Here is a 19,127-nt window from a genome sequence, read left to right as displayed (position 1 = left end):
ACTGCCATGTGGAAACACTGAGATTTGGCAAGAGAAAGTCATCTGGAATTATGAGCTTATTTGCATGTGTCTGTACCTAAGATATGTGAACAGAGTTTGTCGAGTAAACACGAACAAAGCACGATTCAATAAACCCAGTCTGTTAATAACCAACATCTGTGCTTTTTACAGACTCATCACCACGGCAGATCACAAAGAATTAGAAAAAAGTGCATACAAAAGTGCTAAACTGCATGAAATAACACAGCTAAATAACAATCAACAAACTTACCACAGAGCAAGTCTCTGCTCAATTTCCTTGAGAAAACCAGAGTGAAATTTGTGCAAAGGTTCGAAGTTGGAGAAAATGAGATTCTGCAGTGTTTCAGGCATGCAATCTTCTTTACTCACTGCACTCTGAAACCACTACAAAGAAAAAAGAAGCAAAATTATTGGTGGGTGGAATGCAGCAGGTATGATCATTTGCTGCTTTTATGCACCTACACCAAATATGCCTAACACCTAACCCAGCACAGACCTTATTTAGCAGGCACTAGGAATACAACCCAGGCTACCCCTGACACTCCTGTGTGCTGAACTGGGGCTCTTATCAGCAGTCAGGCCCTGCATAGTTTAAAAAGAAACTCCCCTCCCCTTTACCATCATAGATCAAATCTTGAAATTCTTTTCAAGGCCAAACTGGTTATTCAATACAAGCGGAATTTGCAAATGCTGTAGGTGCAAGTGAAAGAGCATTGCAATACTTGCAGCACTTGCAAACAATCCAGTAAAAAACATTAAAAAAAAAAAGCTCTGCATTTTCTTCTGCTGAGTTCTGCCTGAAATCCCTTTGACAGGAGTTGGTATAGTAAGCACCCAAGCCCCTGTTGCTGTGTGCAGATAGAGATCATCATACACTTTGCAAAGTGAACAAGTGGAAGACACTACTATCAGAAAACAGGAGGGTCAGTGCCAAACACTGTGTGCTGGTTTGGGCTGGAGTAGTGTTAACTTTCTTCACAGTGGCTAACATGGGGCTGTGTTTAGGATTTGTGCTGAACACAGGATTGATAATGTAGAGATGTTTTTGCTGTTGCTGAGCAGAGCTTACACAGAGTCAAGGCCTTTGCTGCTCCCCATACTGCCACACTGGCAAGGAAGTTGGGGGTGAATGGGAGATTGGGAGGAGACACAGCTGGGACAGGTGACCCAAACTGACCAAAGGGATATTCCATATCATATGACATCATGCTCAGTATATAAAGTGGGAGAGAAGGAGGAGAAAGGGGGAACATCTGGAGTGATGACATTTGTCTTCCCAAGGAACCGTTACGTGTGATGGGCCCTGCTCTCCTGGAGATGGCTGAACACCTCTTGTCTCTGGGAAGCAGTGAATTAATTCCTTGTTTTGCTTTGCTTCTGTGTGTGTGTGTGTCTTTTGCTTCCTCTATTAAACTGTCTTTATCTCAACCCATGAGCTTTTGTAGCTTTTCCCCTTCCGATTCTCTCCCCCATCTCATTGGTGGGGGAGTGAGCATGCAGCTGTGTGGTGTTTGGTTGCTGGCTGGGGTTAAACCATGACACACTGTAAAGAGTTAAACCAGCTCCTGCTCAGTTTTGCCCTGTATTCTCTTTATTTCACTATAATAGACCTATGTGTGACATAAAGCCATAGGACTAGGGGGATTGCCAAGGTGGCAAAGCCTGTTATCTTCAATATGGTAACACTACTCCCTCCTCACTGGTCTGAGGGGTTACAGCTATCTATGCTTGACTTCCAGCAGTGCCTAGAAGGCTACTGGGACCACAGCAGGCTGTTACAGCAGTCTTGTTTTGACACTGCATCAGCTGGAGCTGAGCCAGACCTAAGATAAAGAGAGATCCCTCCCAAGCGTCCCACTCTCCTGCTTTATCTTTGAGCTGAGCAGAGCTAAAGTTGAAGGACATTTACCAAGTCTCAAAATTCGTGCACCACACTTGTTCCTTTCCCAGTGATGCTGGCTACTTGTTCACTCTCACTGGCCTCCTGGGCCAGTCACCTGTGGAGCACAGCTGATAGGCTTGATCATTAGCATACAGTTGTATCTTTCTACTGACATAGCAAATTCAAATTTGCCTATCACAAGAATGAAGGCCAGGGTGGGAAATGGGGTTTAGCTCTGAAGAGCTAAAACTCTCTGCAGTTTCTGCAGTCACTGGGTGAAATATTAGATGAAAACAGCATATCTGCTCTTGAGACCGCAGCAATGACCACTGTAGCTGGGGTGAGTAGCAGTGGAGTCACCTGTTGCCTGTAAAAAACATGCTATATTGGCTGTGTCTAAGCTGGTGTCACATTAGCTGTGTCTGTCATGTGAACTCCTGGAACAGACAAGAAGCTGGGGAGGAGGTGTCTCCCTGGTTCCCAGCTGCTCCCAATAGACTCTCCCCTTCGGCACGTCGTCCTTACCACAACACTCAGCACAGAGTGAGCAATGCACCTCACGGGGCGAGTAAAGAGCTGTGAGATTTGGAACTGGCTGAAATACCATGAGGGATTTTGGATCCAGTGCCCTCTCACAAACAATTGTTATTTAAGGCCAAATCTTCCACATGTTGTTCTTGGAAGTGAAACAGGACTGTTGGTGTGTGTGCAAAGACGTTTTTGCACAAGACAGTATTTGCCTTGGTGATTTTAACAATTGCACTCTGATCAGATGCTACAGATGAATGACTCGTTTAACACACAGTTTCACTTACTGAAAAATCGGAATCAAATATGTAGTCCACAGTATTTCACGTTAAATGGAGGGCATGTAATCCAGTAGAAAACATTTATATGTCCCCCTAAGGAGCTACTTGTAAGAGAAGCCATTGAAAACCCACAGGCATTTTTAGTAATTACAACCACAAAGTATGAGAGCAAGAAAATATAACTGAACTGTGTCCCAAGTTCCTCAACCTGATAGTTTCATAGCACATGTTACCAACCACAGTGAAAACCTCTACTTTTGCTTTTTGTGTTATTTCCTCCCTAGAGGTATACTCCTCTGCACTGCAAAGAATACCTACAGTGCAGAATATAAAAGCAGCATGGAACAGCTAAGATGTTAAATGGAGCAGATGAAATACTACTGCTGACTAGAGCTTCACATGTTTCATGAGCAACGCTCAAGTAAACATACCGATGTGATGACTTCAAGGTCCTTCAGGTATGTTCGTTCTGTAGTTGCTACTTCTTTAGCAATGAAGTAAGCTTTCTCAGTTGGGAATCTCTGTAAATTGCAAACACATTAGGTTTTTATCTGCTTTTATGGAGAAAAAACTGTAGATAATAAATCACGAAGAGAGTTACAAACCAGTGACCCTTGCTTGTGGTTACTGTGACTCATGCTTGAATGTTCCTAAGCCCTGAAGCCTTGAAAACAATCCTTCCTTGCAAAGAAAAGAGAACAAGCACTTTCTATGGATTTTTGAGAGACTTCTTTTTCTGCCAAGGTGATTTCTAGAGCTTTGGGGTGCTGATATTCCTTTCAGTTTATTCCTGGAGCAGAACATATTCTTAAGTTCACAAAGAAATCCTTTGTAGAGTAGATGACCATTTGAATCAAATATAAAATTTGACAAAATTACAAAAAACGGTGTCTGATTATTATAAGCTTCATCATCAGGATGAAAATCCCCAGTAAAAATAGGCTAAACAAAACTCAGACCCGTAAGATTTTCCCAGTGTAGTCTCCCACAACCTAAGAGTGGGAGAAGGGAAGGATTTTAGGGGAAGCTACAGATTTAAAATTTTGTAATTCTAAAGAGCCAAAGGATCCCAGCTGATCTTCTGTGTTGCTCAGGAAACAAAAATGAAGAAAAAAACATCCATAGATCATCTGTCTCTATTTCCTCCCTAAAGACAAATGATGCAATGGACACACTATGAAAGAGATGCAAGGGAAGACTGTGGGCATTTCCTAATCAGTATAAAACCCCATAGGAACCATCATCAACTGGTATATACGGCAGTCTCTGGCTGCTGTAAATTGGACTGACACAGAGAATCCTGAGTCTATTAATTGATTCTTGGCTTTTCTTCTCAAATTTCTCTCATGTATCTTGCTAACTATGCACTGTGGGAAAAGAGATCTTCCTAATGCAAACTCCTGCTTTCCAGCAAAGCCATTTGAGTTCCTGCCTTCTTCCCCCTGAGATGCTCCAAGCCCAGGACTAAAAACAGGCAACAGTAGGACAAAAGCAACCCCCTCTCACCCTGCAGCACAGAAAAGATGAGCCAGCAGGCACCCAGAACACCCTGGCTCAGACAAACACTTCTATCTTCAGAAAGCAGTTTTGGATGTGATGCTTCCTTATGGTTTTGCTGCAATGATGGGTCTGAGCCAAACACTCCCAGCTGAACGCTGCAGGCTGTGGCTCAAAGAGAGCATTTTCTACTCCCACAGCCAGATGCTCCCAGTGGTGCTCCCAGCAGACAGAGACTGGAGAGCCTGTGTTGGACACTCCCACAACAGGCTCAACACTGCTCCTTTCTGTCACCTGGAAATTTTCTCTCCAGTAAAACAATGGAGGTGACTGTTTTGCTACAACTACCAAACTCCACTCCTTAAAAACGAGTTAGATTTATAGAAGATGCTGTCAAAACAAGCTCTTAAGGTTGCAACCAACAGGGCTGGCCCAGATTTATCACAACACATCAACAAAGAGAGCCAAGGCCAACTTCATCTGCCTTACCTTTCTTTTGACCTCTTCCTCATCATCAGTCCTGATGCATGATGGGTCATTCAGCAAAGGGCTGACCAAGGGAGATGACTGCTTGGCATCAGGGCTCAAGTTTGGAGATAAAGTCATATTTGCCACCGATGGTCCTCCTTGGGAATTGATGGAAAGCTCTGAAAGGTGAGGGCTGCCAGTCAGAGAACCTGCTAAGGAAAATGATAAAAGAGAAATCAGTTAGGACAGGCTCTCTCAAGAAAGTACCAAAAAGAGTTACAATCTTAAGTTGCATCATGTGAAATTACGCTACAAAACATAGTCATCAGGGTCCTCAAACTAGCCCACATGGCCCTGAAGCCAGAGGAACTGCATCCACTTCATTAACCAAACGACTGGTTAAGGGTCTCTTTGCTGACAAAACTGGCTGAAATTACTGTCTCTGTAGGGAAGGGATCAAGGCATACATGACTGAGCTGCAATTGTTTACTGTGTGGGTGGTGAGACACCGAAACAGGTTGCACAGAGAAGCTGCGGATGTCCCATCCCTGGAAGTGTTCAAGGCCAGGTTGGATGGAGTTCATTAACCAAACGACTGGTTAAGGGTCTCTTTGCTGACAAAACTGGCTGAAATTACTGTCTCTGTAGGGAAGGGATCAAGGCATACATGACTGAGCTGCAATTGTTTACTGTGTGGGTGGTGAGACACCGAAACAGGTTGCACAGAGAAGCTGCGGATGTCCCATCCCTGGAAGTGTTCAAGGCCAGGTTGGATGGAGTTCTGCCTGATGTAGTGTAGTGGAAGGTGTCCCTGTCCATGGCAGTGGGGTTGGAACTAGATGATCTTTAAGGTCCCTTCCAACCCAGGCCATTCTAGGACTCTAAACATCAACCTAATATTAATTTTTTCCCCATTGTAATCCACTCTATGGAAGAGAATAAGTACAACGATATGGGAATCACCCTAGGAGTGCCATTCTTTCTAGCAAAGTAGAACGTCAAAGACTCAAATCAGTACTTCATAGGGAACTACAGGACACAAATTAGAATGAATTTATCTAGTTGAAGTCTAGAGAAAAATGATGACTTTCTACAGCAGTGTTGCTGCTAAGACCAGTCAGATCTAACATGAAGGGAGAAAACTACTAGTTCCCCAATTTCTACACACAACACAAGTATGTATATTATACCTTGTAGGTCTTTCCATGCTCCTCTGATTGTTTGGGATGGAAATGCTAGCATTACATTTACATAAGAAAAGCAATATTTTTAATGCACAAAGCATGACAACTTCAGATTTTTCACAGACAAAAAGTCCCATTTAATTTTGGATTAAAAATATGAAAGAATAGACAATTAATTACACTTCCACGGATTCATATACACTACATTAAATATTACTGAAATTAGAATTTTTTCTTCTGGGAGGCAGCCAGATTACTGACTGCACAAAGGAAAGTTTGCCAAAAATGCCCAGTGTTCTCCAAGTTATCCCCTCCTCCAAACCTCTGAAAACCTAAACCTGTTTTAGAAGATGGATTTGTCATGTGGAAGAACATTTACAGTCTGTACCATTTTGGCATCATACATTAAAATCCAACCCAAAAGAAATTGTTACAAACACTTGGTTACCACAGCTAGCAGGCTGTCTAAGATTAAATGTAAAACACATACATTGCTGCATATAATTCAGGTAAAATACAATTTACTATCATGTGTTTATGTCCTCCCTAAATTATGATAGGTAAATGTTCCTGTTGCTAAAAGCCACAGCTGAAATACTCTGGTAAATATAATATAAAATAAATATAATTAGGCCAGTAGTAAAACCTATTTATTTTCTGGAAGAACTCAAGATTTATTGCTAGAACATGAATGTTTTCCAATTCCAAACCAGTTCATGTTTATAAATCATTCCTTTGAAAAGTGAAGGAAAAAACCAGTACAGTTATCAGTTTTTGTAATCATGACAGTTATGTAGCCTATTATAAATCAAAGTCAAAGCAGTATTTGTCTGAAATAAAGTTTTGTATTATTACAGCTAGCAAGAAAGGATTTACCAACAGTTTCACACTAAATCAATGTTCAGTGAAATTTGAGAAAATGCCACAGCTTGTTACACAAATGTCAATTTTATTGACACTAGCACACAACTGTATACAGTATTTTCAAAAGAAATGGAATTCATCATTGAGAAATAGTGAAACAGATTAATAGCAAGGTTGTAAGGTTAAAAGTATTTAACTACATTACAAAAGACATAAGAAAAGTGATATCACCTCAAATGTGGAAACAAAGAAATTCTGGCACTATGCCTGTCATACGACAGCGAATAAATGATTTGCACCTCTGTGAGAAGTTCACAGGCATTGTAATCTAGAAGTTAAATAGCACCTATCTGTGATAGATAGATATAGATACAATGACATATCTACTTACCTATCTATAATCCTAGATCTAACGTCTGATGTACCGAAGCTTTTATCAGTACAACTCAAGTATTTCAAACTACAAAAATATTGAACGGACAATGAATTAAAAAGACTTCCTACCCTACATCTGGAAGACATAACTTGGGAAAAGATTATGAAAAGCATCACAAAAAAGTGTGCCTGGTGGCTCACAGCATTGCATATACACCCCACTGATTAAAGACTTGCTCATCAGTGCATCACTGACATTCTCCAACTGATTCTGCAGCAAGCTGACATGCTGCATCCTCATTTTTTTTATCAATGTGGGCATGAGCAGTGACCAAATCCAATCATCACCACCTACAAGTAAGAGCTCAGTTAGACCCATCTGTCAATATGCTGAACAAGTGAAAATTAAAGCTAGGTATAAAAAGTGGCTACATTAGAAAAGGGCCTCAAAGTGCTCTTGCATTAGTACATCCTGGGGCCTAATTACAACCAACACAGCCATAAGGATCAACAGATTGGATGTTGCTCTGGTAAAGGTGGGAAGCAAATTTGCTTTGCTGTGAGAAAGTCAGTAAGCCATGAAGAAACAAAAATGGAAGGCCTTTTTTTGCCCATGGCCAATCAATCAGGACAATCAATCAGTCATGGCAATGCTGCAAAGTGGCTTTCTCTTTTTCATGGAGGTGAGGAATAAATAACCTGAATTAACCAAGTGTTCCATCTGACCTCCTGCCACAGAAGAGTATATTCATACAGGCTCTACTCATCAACTACATACTGCAGAATACAAACAGAAGCAGAAGGGAGAAGACCAATCTTATTTACAAGGTACTGAAATTGCTCACATTTTACCCTAAAGGATTCATTGACTGACAGGCAATTATTTGCACATCAGTTGCCAGATATCAAATGGTACTGCACATTGGAGGTCTAAAATGTTTGCAGCAGGTAACATGGAATTGTCTTTGCTCATACTACAAGTCATCTTTATTTAGATTCAGACTTGGGCCATCTTTCAAATATAATGGAGTCAGCTGTATATACACAAACCAAGACACAAGTACAAAAGGATGTTTATCTAAGGATTGCTTAAGTACATACTAAAATTATATCCTTGGTGGAGTGGGTAGGAGTTAATAAGCATGTGCTTCAATTATTTTCTAAGCTTGGGTTTAGGAAGAGAAACAAACACTGGCTGATGACAGTGGCAAATAATGAGAATACACATTACCACGGTATGCAAGACTGGCCCATCCATGCCAAAACACCTGGAGTGGTTCTTAGTTCCACTGAGCTAGTTTACTCTCCAGGCATTGAGAAGAAGTGCTGCAGCAATGAAGGTGACAGAAAAAGGTAAAACTTGATTGAAATCTAACTCAAAAAACCCCAACAATCTATGAAATGACAATGGCATTTTACACGGCCACAGGACATGAAACTATGGGTTATCTTCCTAGCTTCACACGTGTCTCAAATCACTCCCCACCAACATACGTGCTCCATGTGCTACACAAAATGAAGCCAGTGGCTGAAATCAAATACAAGCTATACCTCTGTCAAAATACACATCAGTTGCTTGCTGCAATTTGGCGGTGGGAAGGCACAGAGCACTGGCAAGCTGTGGATGCCCTGCCAGAGGGGGGCAGGCTGGACTCTGCACTTGGCTGGCCAGATGTGATCCATCCCACCAGCCACATCTGCCTTACTCTAGGCTCCCATCACACACAGATGTTAACCCATAGGGACTGGTGCTGAGGTTGGTGCCTATGGAGTGTTGGGCTGGCTGAGTGATACTGCTTTAAAACATGGCTCAGACCAAGGAAAAAGCAGTTAAAATCAGTACTTTCCTACTGATGTCTCTTCCAGGGTCAATTCACATCATAGGTGACCTGAACTGCCTGCTGCCTCTTTCTTTGTTGACTACATAGACAGCATAAGTTGATCTGAAATCCCTGGTTGAGAGATTTTAACCCCCTCTTTGTGAGAGAGACAAATGGGACAATGTATCCTGAAGAAACTTCTCCTCTGTTCCTTTTCTCCTGAAACTGCTGAATAATAAACTTGGGACACCTAGTGTTCTGCATTTGCTTCAAAAGAAACACTTCCTATCCATACACGCTGTTTTTTAACAACGAGGAAAGTACTGCAGTGTTAAGATACTCATGGGAATGCACCTTCTCTGTGGAGCATCAAGAAGTGAAAATTACTCAATTATGGAAACTGAGAGAAATCATCAACCATTACTGAAGGTGACTAAAATTCTGCTGGAAAACTTCATGGACAACTTCAGAGCTCACCAACTCAAGTGTTCAGAGTTATACTGTTCTCAAGGTTATTATTATTATAAATTAAAACATATTAAGAGCCAGAAATGCACCTTTCTCCATAGCTGAACATTGCAGGGCTTATTCTCTCTTAGACCTGCTCCACAGCCTGCTCTGAAGTCAGGGGATGCTTGTTACATCCCTATCCCAGTTACTCTGCTTTACGTCAGATCAGTGTTTTCTGAACTCCAGTTTGGCAAATGAAACCCAACTTGTTGCCCCTTTGTCCTTGGCATTAGTGGGCATACCACTTATGAAGGCTCTTTAGTAAGAAAGTATCTAACAGAGCTGCTGTGGCCACACAGTCTAGCTTAATTTCTCATTGTCACAGTGGTTGCATAGCTCTAACTTGTATCCGGAAGTTTTGGTCAGAGAAAGATGCATAGTACAAAATGACATGGGGAACAGATAGCACCAGGTGAAGTAGCAGGAGTTTGCATATGCACTTCACCAATCACAGAAGTACCTTAGATTGGATAAGAGTTAATAAGGGTAAGGGTGTCTGTCCCTTCCCTCTCCAGCTGTGAACCAGGCACAGTTGTGCTGCTGAAGAGTTATAGGATGGAGATTCTGTCCTGTTCTCCCTCAACGCAGGAACAAAATCCCACTGACTTCCACAAAAGCTTGAGGGAGACCAGTTCAACAATCTGCACTCCTCTTTTCCAAGCCAAGCTGGAGTGCTGGATACAGATTGTTACTTTAAAAAGTAGTTACACAACAGCCATAAATTCATGTACAAACATCCCTGAATACAGTATCAAAGAATTTGAGGAGAAACAAGAATTAAAAGCAACTCAGGAAGAGATCCAGTGTCACACATAACCACTAACTCTGCCTGGCTCAAAGAAGAACACGACAGGGCAAAAGGTTCACTTTGACTTCACAGCTTCAAAATGCATGCCCATGGCAGTAAGCAGAATTTGGGAAAACGGTGCAACTTCTCAATCAACCAATTTCCTCATATTTAGGACAAAGCATCAGCCAGCAAATGGACAGAACAATTAAACCAGTGACAGTTTTACAGCAAAATACCAGTTAGAATGAGTAAAAGCCTTCAGTACAGGTGAAATTAAAAATAATAATAAAAAAATTAATTCCATGCATACACAGTTAAATGGCTTGACATGCTTATAGTCTCAACAAGCTTGGTGTTGGTTTAGTAGCCAGCAACCTCTCCAGTTGGTAAAGGTCCATGCTTTATTGGTATACTGCAGTATTAGACAGCCGTGAGTGTGAAATGAGACAGTAACTGCTGTTGGCCTACATCAGGCTATACTCACATCTTAAGAACAAAGAGTGAGCATTACAGTCTGGGAAGAAAGGTCACTAGGCATCAGTCCTTTGTCTAGCCTTGATCTCTCCAGACAGAAATAGAGCAACCTAGAGAAGGATTCCCTGTGTATGCAGGGTTAGGGTTGGTTTGCTTTTGTTTGTCTTTAAACCAACATGACACGGTGTTACAATAGAATTGGAAACATTCAGCCCCCATGTAAGCTTATGCCACAGATACTGTCCATTTCAACAAGACATCTCCCCAAGACTGCAGTGATCCTGCTTACGAGCTAAAGCAGGCACATGTGCAGCCTGCATCAGGAAATGAAGGGCAATTCCATTGTGCTCAATAGAGCTCAAATGCCCTGGAAAAGAGACCTTCTTCCCCCCTTCCCTCCACATTTTTGCTCCTCAACATGGTGCAGTTTCTCAACTCGCAACCTGGTGGGGGTTTCCTCCAAGGTGAGGTGAGGAGTGCTCTGTGAGACAGGATCACTGTAAGAGGAGGAATTAGGTAGGTACTCTCAATACAAAATAGGCATTTCTGCAGTAAAAGGACATTGAGACAGGGCTTCAAACAATGCAAGGAACAGAAGATACACCATGCTTTGAGGATAGACAGAACATTGAAAAGGCTTTTTCTCCCAGAGAGGTACATGCTGACAAACAGTGCATACAATGAAACAAAAAATGTTTCTCTTTAAACGGTATTAAACAAATGACAAAAATGAGAATGAAATCCCCAGCACTGCCAATTTTTAAAATTAATTTTGACTGTTGAAATTGATTTTAAAAAATTTATGCAAGTGCACACAGAAATCAGGAAAGGGTTGAATAAGTGAAACACTGCCAAGCTTACAAACTTTTGTTAGTGGGTCCAGGTGAGGTTTTTTAGCAGGAAAGGGGAAAAATCAGGATTCAGCTAATGAAATATTTTTAAGTGCCTCATGGAAAAGCAACAGGCATGAGCTCTAACATTCTCTGAACTGAACAGAGAGAACTACCTCTGATCTTTTCTGAAAAACTATCAAAGAAAAAATCCTGTTCTTGTCTCAAAACAAGATTTGCAGCATTTTAAAGCAAGGATCTAATCTAATTTTAACAAGCTTGAAAGCTCTTGAATCAGAAAGCATTCATTTTCCTTCAACCTTCCATGTTCAGTCAGTGACAGCTGTATCATTACTGCCTTTAGAGTTGATTTTTATCAGTAGGCACTGTGGATTTTTACGGTTCTCAGGGGCAAAAACTTTACCAAAAAGCATCAACAAAAATTACACCTTAAACTCCAACCATTCTAGAGCAAACTATTTACCATCGTGTCATGCAAATTTATGATCCTAAGGTCTTTACCCCCTTTACTGTAATAAAGCCACCATTATTTACACTCGTACTTGTGATAAACAGGCCTGTGAATACACAGCTCAGCCAGGCACACAGGCTTTCCAGATCTCACAACATTTAAAAGAAAGTGCTCGCTGCTTTTAAAAACAAACAACATAAACCAAGCTTATTCTACACGCTCTTTATAGAACACAGAAGATAAAATACTCTGAAAAACTGCTACATGTCACCTAAACTAGGCTTTTTATTAATATGATGCCTTTGTTTTTTAAACACAAATTCTGTATTTTAAAATATCAGTGGCACCACACAGCCTAACCATAGGGAGGAACACAGAAGATGCCTTTGCTCAGGATCCACATGTTGCACAACAATTATTTCCCTTTTAAATAAGTAAATAAGCTATGTGCCCTTGTCTAGGTATATTTCAGCAACTATAGAAACTACTGAAACAAAAGAGGAAAGATTTTGCTAATGTTAATTTCTTAGGATTTACATTTCCTTTCTTTCTAAAACCCAACAGTATGGGCAAAAAATGTTTCCTAACATAGCTTGACTGAAACCAGAGGCTGCTGCTACCTACACTTGAGAAAAGTAACACATCAGTCTAAGCTTTGGGACCTCCTTGCATCAGCCACTCATCATCAGAAACCCCAGAACCCCCATGATCACTGAGGAGACACCAAACAGCAGCTGGGTTTCTGAGGAAAGGCTGTTCTCCTACCACTTGTGTCTGACAGCAGCTAACCAAAGAAAGGTTTATATATTAAAAATTGTTCCAGAAGATTCAATTCCCCTCATATATTTAGGGCTTCTCTTATTTGGTATGGAGGAGAGGACTGATCCCCTAAATGAAGAGGAAAGAGATGCACTAAAATGTACAGAAGGTGTCTTAAGAAACTACACTGTTCAGAGAGAGAGAAGCATTATCGGAAGACTAAAAGGGACTTTGGCTTCCTTCACTTTATTACATGCTTGAAGAGAGAACCTGTTTCCTTTCCAGCTGGTAACAAACCATGCTGCTGAATGAGTGGGATTCTCCAGTGGTCCACATTCTTGTGCACAAGGCTAAGTGTCACCTGACTCTCCCACACAAGTGTGAAAGTCAGGAAAAACTTGGATTGCTAATTTGGTTTTCATAATTAAAAGTTAAATTGTAGCAATTAAAATTTCATTCTAAAGTCACCTCTGACAGCAGTCTAATGGCTCATTATGACAAATGAGACTAGTTAAACAAACATGGTATTTGACAGAATTTGTAGGTCAGACATCCTCTTTTTCTGTTGAAAAACTGTTCCAAAAATAGTCACAGTTCATGCTAATTGCATATAAATCATACTGATGTGATCTGAATCACTGCTCTTCAATATTCAAAATCAGGTCTGCTTCATCAGTTCAACTGATCAACAGAACACTTGCACTGCGAGTACCCTATAAAACTACTGGAGCTTTAAACTTTCAGAAAAAGGGTGGAAAGCACACTATGCCAAAGGGAACTGTAAATAAATAAGGTTAGATATGTTTTGCATGCTTAAGATATTTCCTATTCTTCTCTTTTCCTTGTCTGCTTGACCCTGGAGACCCCCAGGAGATACTTCTAGTTGAATGTGGAAACTCTTTATGTGTGTGTGTTTATTGTGGAACAGAAAACAGAATTTAAAACATCTCTGCTTCTTAGTGAAGAAAAAGAAGAATTATAGACAGGTTTTAGATATTTGACTTTCTATGGCCAGCACCAAGTAAGAGCATGTACAGACAAAAAGGCCAGACAGGAACTTCTGGCATGAATGCAACTGCTTCAGAATGAATAGAGCTGCTTCAGCTAATAAAAGCTGCTCCATGAACATCAGTGCAAACAGAAACCACTCCTACAAACACTCAAGCGGAAAAATACAGGTCCTGCAGCAGTCTAGTCTAATAATTCTAGCCCCATTTAGTGAATTAATTCACAAACCATTGTTTTTGCACCCTTTGCTGAGTTCTAATGATTACACTCGACATTGTCAATGCTGCTCTGTGGAGAAAATTCTGTCTAGCTTTGCATGCCCTTTAATCTTGAAGCAAACTAATAGATTGACAGGTTTTTTCAAATCATCAACATGCAGCTCGTTCATTAAGCTCATCTGTATATAACCGATCTCAGTTCTGTATAGCTCACAAAATGTACATGCAAGTACAGCAAACCTAAAAACTTACATGTTGACATTTTTCAGCTATGGAAATTTCTCTTACAGTTTCTCTTTGATACGATTTGTATTTAGTAGGCACTACAAGGGTAAGTGGGATGGTGCCTGTTAGGGAGGCCTGTGAGCTATGGGTGATTTGAGAAGATGGCAGCACTAGGCACAAATCATCTTCAGAGAACACCCCCATTGTCATGGACAAGGAACAGCTTTGCTAGGGAATATGGACTTAAACCAAGAACAGTGCAGTCCAGGCCCTTCAGATATCAATTATTTGAAACTCCATATCTGCAATATCCTATGTAGTTCTTGGCTCCTACATCAATTTGCCACTCTCCATGTTTCCTTCATCTATTTATTCCCAAGTTTAATATCTCAGGTCACAGAGGAAAAGTAGATTCTGGGAAAGGCTGACATGAAAAAAAACCCCTCCAGGACAAAATCCCAAGAGGACACTGCAAGTTTGAGCTGCTGCTGAGTAGGAAAAAACTTAAAATTTTCTGACATGACCTTCCTACTCTCATCGTAGAGGATAACTGAATGTGATCAAGTAGCTGGAATAGCAAAGAATGAATCAGAGTGCCTGTTATCCACAGATTACCTAGATCTGCACATTACTTTGGGACAAACCCCTAAACTGCTTTTGCAACTAGTCTCCATAGTCATCCAGCTACATGGACAGAGTTGATTCAGCAACTCTGTGATAAACTGCCTGGACAACCTGAGAAGAGGTTTCCTCCACATCCTCTGGAAAGAAAGGAGACTCAGGACTATTCAATTCAGAGCAGACATAGCTGCTCGATCTCACTGGAATTCAGCTGCCTCATTTGTAGCAACTGCCTAAGGATATCTGGGCACTTGACGAGTATGGGATTGAATGTTAATTATTGAGAATAAAAATTTTAGAACAGTGAATCAAAAGCACCATCAGTCACATTCCAGAATCTAATGGAACTGGTGGGAGAATCAAGTCTCTTCCTTTGTCTATAACTACCTCTGTTAGACTTGAAACACAGGTATGCTTACATCACTGCTCTGGACCAGTGTATGCAGATTAATCAATGACAACTAGAGCTGACAGGCTTCTCTTACCATGTGTGCTTTGTGAGCCAGAACAAGAATTCCTCCATCTCATCTCATCTCATTTGCAGTTTTGCCCCAAAGGTTTCTGTTCTTTTCTGCAAGGTCCTTCTGTATTTGTCCCACAGAAACAAATTCCCAGATGAATCCTACAGGACCTGATCCTATGTGAAAACATCAATTTAAGACTGCTTTCTCACTTAACCATTCTTGGCAAGTGCTCAGATGCAAACCACATGTCTGGCGGAGGAATTTGGCCCAGAGACTGTTTTTAATTAAATGCTTGTCTACTGATATGAAACGGAGCTTTGGTGGCATTAGAATGCTGCAGAAGTGATTAATCCCAAAGGAAATTATTTCCTATGTAATTTACAAACTTTATTTCTTCTAACTGGAAGAATTCCACATGTGTTAAAATGACAACTAATTAAACATTTAAAGCTGAAAAATGCCAGATGACAGAAAACAGTCAGAGAAAAATCCTCATATTGCAATTTTGAGGATAATATTCAAACAGGAAAAGAAAAGCTGTTCAGATACTTTATTAGCAACTGGGCTAACTCCAGCTACCAGCAGGTCTGTTCTTATAAAGTTATAAATTCATTATCTTTGTAGGCATATGAGGGAAGAAATCAGGCCTGAAAACAGTATCTGAAAGGATGCAAAATAGTAAACACCACTTATAAAACTATATATTCACTTAAATCCAAAGAATACAAAATCTATTCACTTTTCTTGGGTAACAGAAATAACTGCAAATCCCTTTGTCAAAAATCCATTACTTGAACTCTAATTTTACTGGCTAATGAAGCTATTAATTCATCTCTCCAGATTGCTATTACTTTATAATATAACTACTGGTACTTTTACTGCTCAGGCAGAAAAAAATTACCAAAAGGAAATTCATGCACCCACTTCTCCATGCTCACGCTACCTGCTGACATGGGCTTCAACTACTTATATTTCATCTTATATATAGAGAAGTTCAAGGCAATTATTTTACAGCTATTCTAAATCCAAAACACAAACCACCTTCTTTTAGAATAATATACAAGCAAGCTTTTCCCTAATTATCAATCTCGCTGTTTCTAGACTCATGCTCTAAACTACAGGAACAAACGAAAGCATACCCTGTCACCAAAATATCAGTGTCTAAAGAGATGCTGTAAATGATTCCTGTTCAAAAATGAGGTATCTAATCTCTAAGAAAACCAACACCTAAAGGAGATGAGTGGGTTAAAACTTATACTTACACAAATATGTATTTTACTTGCAAAAAAGTAAAGCATATAACAACACATGCCTAACTACTGTAGGTTTCTTTTTTAATATCCTTCAGTCAGACTAAACTCTATTAAAGTGTGCATAGACCAAGGCATTAAAAAATTAAAAAGATTTCTTTTTTAGTTATTTTTGTAAAAACAAGCTTGAAAATTTTACATTGTCTAGATTTACAAAGTCCTGTAACTTGTCCATCAGTACTTATGTGAATGGATTCATCATTGCTGAATGCATGTACTGCATGATGCAGACTCATGGAAGTGACCTGCAGTTCAGTCAATGCTGTTGTTCCACTTAAAATTCTCAGATTTAGTTCCATTCTTCCACAAGAAAAATAAATAAAAGCTGAAATTAAGGCCAGTCATAAAGGGCACATCTTGTCTCCCAGCTCTAATAACTGTAGGACACTATCCATACAGGAGACTTTTCACTTGATTTTCTTAATTAACTTGGAGAAACTAAAATCAGATTTTATTAGGATACAGCCTTAATCCTCAATACTTTTAGCTTGTGAAAAGGAAACATACACAGAATTAGTCTCTCTGTCCTTCTGCATGTGTCAAAATCTCGCTACTCTATGTATAGTACAGAAGACAATCGGCCTGGACCACAGTTAGTTTCATCATTCCCTGTGTCAGGGAATGAAAAAATTATGAAGTGGCACTATTAAAAATATAGCCTATGACAGACTAATTGGACCCTGTACAGATAAAGATTTTTCATGATCAAAGCAAAAAAAAAGAAAATTAAACAGCCACCATCTCCAAACCACCCACCAAAAAGCACCCAGAAGAGAACTGATGTCTCCAAATAATTCCACTGAAAGAAAGGGAAAAAAAATCTTTTTGCAATTAATTTTTATACCACACTGATAAACTACAGAAACTATTGCCTTGCAAGCAATACTCATACCACTCTTCATTAGATCTGCTTCAATCCAAGTTCTTTTCACTTGAATTATATCTTTCATCTTGTTCTCTTTCTTGCCCAAGGAAGAGTTTGGAGTTTCAAAACCACCAAATCAGCCTGTTGAACCCACTGAAGTAAAAGCCAATACCATCATTGTTTCTGTATGTATGCCTAATTTGTATCCTCAGTTCATCAGTTAAGATTATAAAATGGGTTATGAAGATGAGTAGACCAAACACATTCTTGCTATGAAAAGATTTTCCAGCCTATTTCAAGATTTCAACAAGTCTTGGTCTTGAATATCAAGCTGCCTGCATTTGGCTGCGAGTTTAATTCTTTTTCTCCTAACTCTGTTGAGGCACTCATAAGTTGCTCTCCTTATATGGGAGAGAAGAAAGATTGTAATAGACATACAAAAGACCACAACATACCTACTTCATTTTTCTTTGTTTTGTCAAAATAACTAGTCAAGTGTCAAAGAAGCTACAACATATACCTAAAATATGACTTCATACAAAGAATAGGTGAGTGTATAAAGTCTTAAAAAGGTACCTAAATCAGTAATAGTTTTCCTCTCCTCCTGCTTTTCAGAGGAGACGCATACTGTTAAGCATCACTGAGACCTATTATTTTCCCTCTGGCTGGTCTGTACAACGTATTGTTTGAAATAGCCCGTGCACTGAAATTATCACCAGCCACTCATCACGAGCCCCAGAAGATAAAACCACCCTAATGATCGATCAATCACGGTATCCACTGGTCTCATACACCCTGGGCCCTAACAGCTGAAGACCTGCACACCATCTTCATCACTGAGGCCCACAGACACATCCTCCTCTACCTCCTCATCAAGCTGAAGGCTTCCAAAGGAGTACTTATTTCTAGGCATAGGAGAGGAACTCAGCACAATGGGATTTCCAAACACCAGGGGGTGAGTGAAGGGGTTAATGACTTCTGAGTCAGAATCACTAGATTCTGTCCCACTGCTGGTGGAGCCCTCCATCATCTGGATTGTAGCCATGTGATCCATCATGCCACTGGCACGTAGTGACTGCATGACTGGGCTCTGCTTTGACTGTGCCCCAGCTGGCATACCATTGGCCATCATTTTGCCTTCTGGAGAAGACATCTTACCCAGCCCACCTCCTTTACAATACCTCTCTGATCTATACTCCTGCCCAGGGGTTGAGGATATCTGGCTTAGGATGAACGGATCCGTAACTGATTTATTGCAGATATTTTGGCCTTTCTGTGCACGAGACCGCTGAGAACCTGGAGAATATCTGCAATACCCATGGCAGTTACTGGCATGGCTATCCTCCTCCCCAGTCCTCACCCTGCAGTCATGTCCATTTTCTGAGACATAACCCTGAGAGCCAGTTCTACTCAGGCTCATGTTAGGGCTTGACCCTTTACTACTGGGAGGCAATGGAGTTGCCAGGGGACTACGGCTCCCTGGCCCTTTAAACATTTCATCGACCAGAGAGCTATGCCTCGGCATCCTGGGGCTTCCTCCAGTGTAGAAGGAGAGATTAGCTGTGTTATCATCAAGGTACTCTTCAGAGAGATACTGGGAAGACTTTAGAGAAGCTGAGGAATCCCTATATCTAGTTCTATTGCGATTTTCATCTCTGTAG

At 40.5% G+C, this 19,127-nt stretch overlaps 1 protein-coding gene across 1 annotated transcript in view; it reads right to left on the bottom strand.

The window, feature by feature from the left end:
- FARP1 (FERM, RhoGEF (ARHGEF) and pleckstrin domain protein 1 (chondrocyte-derived)) overlaps nt 1-19,127 on the bottom strand; it is a 79,389-nt gene that overhangs the window by 26,546 nt on the left and 33,716 nt on the right. The window contains exons 14-16 of the mRNA XM_009078844.1: nt 4,699-4,886; nt 3,144-3,233; nt 272-405 (exon numbers count right to left, since the gene is read on the bottom strand). Of these exons, the coding sequence (XP_009077092.1) occupies nt 272-405; nt 3,144-3,233; nt 4,699-4,886 (412 nt within the window). The remainder of the gene's footprint in view (nt 1-271; nt 406-3,143; nt 3,234-4,698; nt 4,887-19,127) is intronic.

Source organism: Acanthisitta chloris, unplaced genomic scaffold, assembly GCF_000695815.1.
Source record: "Acanthisitta chloris isolate BGI_N310 unplaced genomic scaffold, ASM69581v1 scaffold9747, whole genome shotgun sequence".
Lineage (NCBI taxonomy): Eukaryota > Metazoa > Chordata > Aves > Passeriformes > Acanthisittidae > Acanthisitta > Acanthisitta chloris.
This window is presented reverse-complemented; position numbering and strand designations above follow the sequence as displayed.